Here is a 6872-nt window from a genome sequence, read left to right as displayed (position 1 = left end):
TCACAAGTTAATTGAGCAATGACTAAAATCATTAGCTATAATTAACTTCACATTTCTTTCTGGCTTTCTTCCCTCAGGGAGCCTACATTGGACTCCTGGCCTTTTATTACTAACATTATTAAATTATTCTTTCATTGATTCCCGGGGAAGTCAATCCACCCTGTCAAGCAGTAATTTCTTTTGGGGTATCAAGGAGCAGAGATGAGCAAAAGCAATCAAGCCAGCAACATACCATCAATAATATTCCTATCATTATCTGAAGTGTGTTGCTAAGAGAAGCTGCTGAGTTACTAGTTAGTGTGGAGTTTGGTGGTTTCACATATTGCATGTACAATTGGTATTATTAAATAATGATAATAATAATTTCCATAGTTTCTAGGCTATGTTGAAATCCTGCTTAACAAGGAGACACACAGGGGTAGATGATTATCAGCTTTAGGACCTAACTAACACTTGCTGACTTCAAGTTTTCATCACATCTTTTACACTATTCTGCCACGTTTTGGGAAGTGCTCTGGTTTTAATGAGACAAACATAGAAATGAATACTATCAAATCAGAGGGTAGTTTTTAATCCAGAGGTATCTACAGATGCTGTCAGGGATGCTAAAGGTGTGGCTAGCATCCTGTGTGCATTCAAAAAGGGCTTTAAAAATAATGTTAACATACCCAAAAATGCAGGCTTTGGGAGAAGGATGAGTAATTCAAAGTATGTGTTTCTGTTTCTGTTTCTTCACCCTGAACAGACTTTTTACTCCCTGACTTCCACAGAAGATAAGTACTACTGTTTCCACTCTTTCAGTAACAAAAATCAGTGGAATTAAAGTCAGTACTCCTAAGAAGGGTAAATATTAACTTTCCATCTTTCCCAGGAGCTATTAAATCTTCTTATGCTATGAGCCTAATTAAATTACTGTGCAAAATATTATTTTTGTTAGGCATGTAACCCATGAAGTACAAAGATTTTTTGCATAAATATATCTGAGGATTACCCTGGATTCAGAAGGTCCAGTACTGCTCAGGAGGTAGGAAGCTCAATTTTTATTTTCAATGCTACTATATGCTCTATCTGAGAGTATGTACTGTGAAACCAAAAGGCATATGTATAAAACATGATAAAAACCAAATTATTCAGGACTGAAATGAGATTTTACTCAACGAAAGCAAGAAATTAAAGGTTTAGAAAATGAGATTTAATAGGCAAGCAAACATTTCAATCAATGTCAAAATATTCCTCTTTGTATATACAGAGTGAGAAAATTCACATATATATATATCTATAAAAGAAAATAAAAATATTTCTGAAATATTTTATCAATATCTAAAATCCAAGATTTAAAAAATCTGTACTTCTTTTTATGATATACAACAAATTAAGCTGCACATATCTAACATTTCATAAGAGAAAGGTAATTCTTAACTCCATGTGGCTACATTTGTGATTTGGATTCCTGAACTGAATTCCTGGTCTGAAGAACTCAGGATGCAGATAAGTAGGCACAACAGTGAAAATAATAACAAAGTAAGTCAGATCAACTAAACTATGCTTGGAGTATGTAGATCAGAACAACCAGAATGAAAAAAAAGTGGCCCCTACTACTAGAAAATAATAAAAAAACCACTTCTGAGCAGTATGTTTATTCTACTAAATAAATACTGTTAATAATGCTTACAGAATCAAATAGTGTGGTAACATCTTCCCACAACAGATTTTCTCATCTCTTTGTTATTAGGATGCAAATGTTTGAACATTGTCACTGATCTAGAAACAACACTAATCTTTTTTCCCCTGAAATTACTCTTTTCAAAAAATTATCTATTTAAGAAAAGCCAAAAGTAATTAGCCCAAAACAATTATTTATCTCTTTGATGATGTAAAAGGTGTTTGGCCATACTGGTGAAAATGAATTCCTTGGGATGCTGTGATCTTCATAACTTCTCCATTTAGAGTATCATCTTCAATTATTGTTATCAATCCCTCAGCAATTATTGATGGGCTGAAAAAAAAAGTTATTTCAGAGTTATGATATAATAGAACATGTAAAAAGGACAAGAAACTCAATGTAAATCTATATATCTGAAAATTAAAAAAATGCATTTGAACAAATTTATTTTGAGGAATAGCAGAGGTGGTATGAGTGTTTCAGGAGAGATATGTATTCTCCTCAACCAGGACATCCATCTAAAGTGGCTACTTTACAAATAATCATTTGTTTGCTCTAGTTTCTGATAAATGCCTGTGGACATCCATCTGCCACTGGGCTTCCTATCAAAGTTTTCTCTGTCAGGGAAATGGACAGAAGTAATCCTTACACAATCCTCTGCAGCTCTTTGCTGTTGATTTTTCCTGCTTCTGTAGCAGAGCTGACATACAAATTAGCCTAAAGGATAATTTCACATGCAGTTTGCTGTGGTCAATAGGTACAAAATATTTTACATAAAGAAAAGTATGGGTGAAACAACACAGTCATACAATTTCCTTTGTGCAGAAGCATCTTGCAAGCTAATTGTAAGAAGCTAAGAAAGTGTTAAAAAATATGACTATGCTTGCTACGTTGTCACAGTCTGTCCAAGCTGCCTGCTTTTGGCCTTTGTTGGCAAGACTGCAATGGGCCAGGTAAGTCTTTGATCTGATCCATCGTGGCTGCTGTTGTGCTCTTAATCCAGTTTTGTCAGTTCATGGTCTGATTTCTATCTTGGTTCACTTGACAACTTTGTGAAAACTCTGTGCAAATTATATACCCTGTATCTCACAACAAGTTTGATTAAACAAATTCATGAGGGAACACCAAAGGCTATTAAAAACTAAAAGAAAGATATTAAACTTGCTAATTTGACTTAGACTTTGCTGGGAAATGGGAATGCATAAAGGGATATATCACTGTGCAGATGGTGCTCTTAAAATAGGCTTAGAAATCTGCCATATTTTTTTCTTTCTATACAGATAACCCATTTGATAGTCTTTTATCTGAGGCAGTATTTCCCTTTTGTTTAATTTTGCTGAAAATGTGTCCTTGTTCTTCATCTATGAAGTGCAAAACCCACATTGTATCTGACTTGACTTACTCCATCACGCCATAGAACTGCATCATATTTTTTATCTCATCCTTGTATGAATAGTATTGTCCCATATTCTCTTCTTTATCTATTGACTGAAGAATTGGTGTGTTGACAAATCCTGGACAAATTGTGTTCAGTCTCACACCATAGTTTTCCATGTTAGCAGCTAACTAGAAAAGAGAAAAGGGTAGGCATTTGTCATCAACATTTTCAGACAGTATTGTGTAAGCAAATTTTCAAAGAATGAGATTTACCACAAAGTACTTTTCAGCCATGCTAAGTAAGGAGATTGTGTTACTACTGATTGTTTTAAAAACAAAGTTTGAAGCATGTTTTCTCTAGTAATCATACTAGATTACTGGGGGAAAAAATGCATTTCTTTTGTCAGGAGAATAATTCTATGAGAAATCAGAACTCTTCCCATTAAGCTGGTTTTTTTCCTAATACTTTTTGTTCTTAGTGCTCTTTAGCATGTCATTGACAGTGTTCTAGGGTGATGATATTACTCTTCTAAGCAAAAACAAGAAAGGTCCTCCCAAATGTATGCTCCAGATCTTATAGGAGCCTTTTTTATTAAAAGAAAACTCTGAAATAAAATCATCTTTAAGATACTGTATTAAGATACCTTCCTCACATCAACAGGATACAATATATTCTCTATCTCTACAACTGTAATGCTAAACCTTCCTACTTGCTGTTTTCTCTGCCAAGGCATGAATCTATCTTTGAGCATCTCCACTGGAAAGTCCCTGTGAACTGATTTTTTTTCAGGAAGCAGCTCAGGAACATGATGCAAGAAAGAAGCACAAGTTGTTCTGGGAGAGGCAGGACCCCTTGTTTGTGGTTCTGCCAAAGTGTGCATGCAGCAAAGTCTGATCAACATCCAGGTATGAGTCAAATGAACTGGATGAGCTGGATGAACTTTCTTAGCAGTAGCACTGAACTGATGAACTATACATGATATATCCAAGAATAACCATAACTGTTAAACACTGTGTTCTATTTATTTTAACATTTAATGGACTCCTTTCAGGTATAATCTAAGTCACATGTCATTTTCATGGCATGGTAGCCTGCCCTTTTGGTCTGGGGAGACAAGAAAGTGAAGCCCTAGGTGTACGGTATCAGACCTGCCCAACATCAGGCTGTAGTGCCTTTCCTGGTAAATACTGTAGCTCGCTATGTTTATTCTTTTTTTTGCTCAGCATTTTTGTGTTCCTTAAAGACAGCATTTCCTCTAATTTACTTTTGAGCTTAGATGTGAGATTTACCTTCCTAATGAGAAAACAAAAATGGAAAACTAGGTTTCATGTTCTTGATGTGTTAATATGATATATGCAACACTTATCCACACTACTCTCTCTATGTTAATCTGAAAAAGGAGCTATTTGTGTGAGGATGGGTGCATAAAATAGATGGATAGAGTGTAATTTCAGGTGTTTAATTCTGGAAATCAGACTGGAAATCTTATGTGAGCAGATTATCTTTAATATTAATCTATTAAAGTGTAATTGTATTTTCTCCCTCCAAGTTGTTTTATTACATTGCTTGCTCAATCTAACTAGAAAGTTTTGGAGTTAGAGGCTGAAATTTACAATATGGTCAACTTACATGCCCCATCCTGAATGTGTCATTTTTCATTTTCAGAGTATTAAGAGTCAGTAAGAATAAATAATGATGTGTTCAAGTAACTCTTTTACACTTCAGTGCCTATTTATCATTAAAAAGGTCATTGACCTGACTTAGAAACAAGGAAACCAAAATGACTGGGTTCTGAAAAATATTTTTAAAACTTGGATTAGAATTTTGCTTTTGGACGCCTCTCATTGTCCTCAAATTACTCTGCAACATCTTCTATGTTCTCCAAACCTCAAACTGATCATAAACACACAGATGCTCTACTTATTCCATCTTCGGATTCCCTTTGTAAAAGCAGGGAACTTCCACTGCTTCACACACTTTGTTTTCTTTCATAAAATGAATTCCAGTTGTATGGCTATAGAGGAGGAACATGAAAAATGTAAGCATGTTCCCCAGGAGCTGCTGACACCCTTTTGGGAAATGCATACTTACTGCTATGGACCGTGTGAATCCAATGACACCGTGCTTTGTAGCACAGTACACAGGCTGGAACGCAGCAGGCATGAGTCCTTTAAAATAAAAAGGTAGCTGAATGAAGAGGTGGCATATTTGTATTTTATGATTACCTTAAACACATGTATAGGTCTACAGTGAAAAAACTTGTGCCAGAGATGCAACAAAATGGATTAGTAGGCATTTGTATTTTGTAATCTGGGATAGGCTAAGAAAAAATTAGATGAATAAAAGTGTGCAGGCAAAAGAAGAGTAAGAAAAAACGGTAACTTTTAAAAGGAAAAGTGGTATCTGTGAAGTATGACTTAAAATAGAGGATACAATCTGGAAGAAAACACTCAAGAATGATATTTTTGAGGCATCTGTGAGTCAGTAAAGTATTCAAAGTATACTGAGAAGCAAAGTCTTTTAGATAGGCTTTGATATATAATGTGTGAACTGGATACCTGCAATCATCTACCGTCTGTTCAGGGAGGAAGTGTGGGAATAGGAGAAGCAAAATAAAAAATTTCTGCTAATACTGTAAACATTTAAGGTCTGAATGGGAGAGCACAAAATTTTTACTTGTTGTAGAGAAAGAAGAGAGAACAGAAGTTTTGGAAGAAAACGAAGAATTCTGGTAAGACTGAGTTGATGGCAAAAAGCTAGTCAAGAAGAAATGACAGACCATGAGCACATATTCATTTCTGCCAATTATGCTGACAGCTTCTAATATACAATGAAAGCTGAACTGGACCAAACAGATGCTGTAGTTCCACCTGAAAATTAGGCCCTTATGAATAGTGAACTTCAGCCTGTCTGAAAGTTAGAGGATAAAATGTTTTCCTGAATGTGCTGTTGTAAAACAGGATAGTAATTCTAATGCCTTAACGTTTGATTCTAATGGAAATAATCCAGATTAATAACTCGTATTTTTTTTATCTTTCATACTTCAGATCTTAAGGTGATACTTTCAAGAAGGGGTGTGACTTACCTCAGTGGAGATGAAGAATTCGCTATCTAGCTCTACGTACGGATTTGCCAGAAAAATTACATGTGCCAGACTCGCATGGGCTCTTAACGCTGGGATCTATTTTGTCTGATGGAAAGAACTTTATAAGACAGCCCAAAGCTCTAATTACCAACCTGACAGCTTCAAGGTTTTATCTTGATTTAAATGCTACCTCGATGATCCTGTGAAAGTAACACCGTTCAGTACTGGGAAATGAAGAACTTAACCTATTGTCTGGTTGTTCTTTTAAAACTGTATTTATTTGCTTTGCTTGGACTAATGTGTTATGCTTCTGCTTAAGAACTCACTTTATGAAATATGTTTTGTACTGTCTCCTGTGGGTTGTGATCACAACAAATGCTTAATATTCTTCTGTTTGTTGACTTTTGATGATCACCATTCTTCACATGATTGGAAACACTGGAATATCGTCACATTAGAAATAATACAATACTATTTTTAAAGAAACCCGAACTCTCAAGTACTTTTACATGCTTCAAATAAAGGAAATTCTAATCAGACTGCAGCTAACAGAAATAAAACAGACAAAGTCTACTGGGAAACACAGAGGAAGAATTTAGAAGTAATTTTATTTTTATTTTTTAATCACAGTAAGAAAAGTTACCTTTTACTTGAGAGGGAAGAGAAACAAAGTCAAGAAATAAACAAAGGAAGGGCACAGCTCACAATAATAAGGTGGAATAAGGTGCAAAGACTTAAATGCCAAA

General features: G+C 35.0%; 1 protein-coding gene across 2 annotated transcripts in view; it reads right to left on the bottom strand.

Annotated features, from left to right (window-relative positions):
• Nucleotides 1–1178: 1178 nt before the first annotated feature.
• Nucleotides 1179–6872, bottom strand: part of HPGD (15-hydroxyprostaglandin dehydrogenase) — a 25624-nt gene continuing 19930 nt past the window's right edge. For both annotated transcript variants that reach the window (XM_031066137.1, XM_031066138.1), the window contains 3 exons: nucleotides 5133–5209; nucleotides 3066–3229; nucleotides 1179–1996 (listed from right to left, as the gene is read on the bottom strand). In XM_031066137.1, the coding sequence (XP_030921997.1) occupies nucleotides 1858–1996; nucleotides 3066–3229; nucleotides 5133–5209 (380 nt within the window). In that variant the 3' untranslated portion in view covers nucleotides 1179–1857. The remainder of the gene's footprint in view (nucleotides 1997–3065; nucleotides 3230–5132; nucleotides 5210–6872) is intronic.

This window comes from Geospiza fortis, unplaced genomic scaffold (assembly GCF_000277835.1).
Source record: "Geospiza fortis unplaced genomic scaffold, GeoFor_1.0 scaffold40, whole genome shotgun sequence".
NCBI lineage: Eukaryota > Metazoa > Chordata > Aves > Passeriformes > Thraupidae > Geospiza > Geospiza fortis.
Note: the sequence above shows the minus strand (reverse complement) of the source record. Positions and strands in the feature narration are given on the sequence as shown.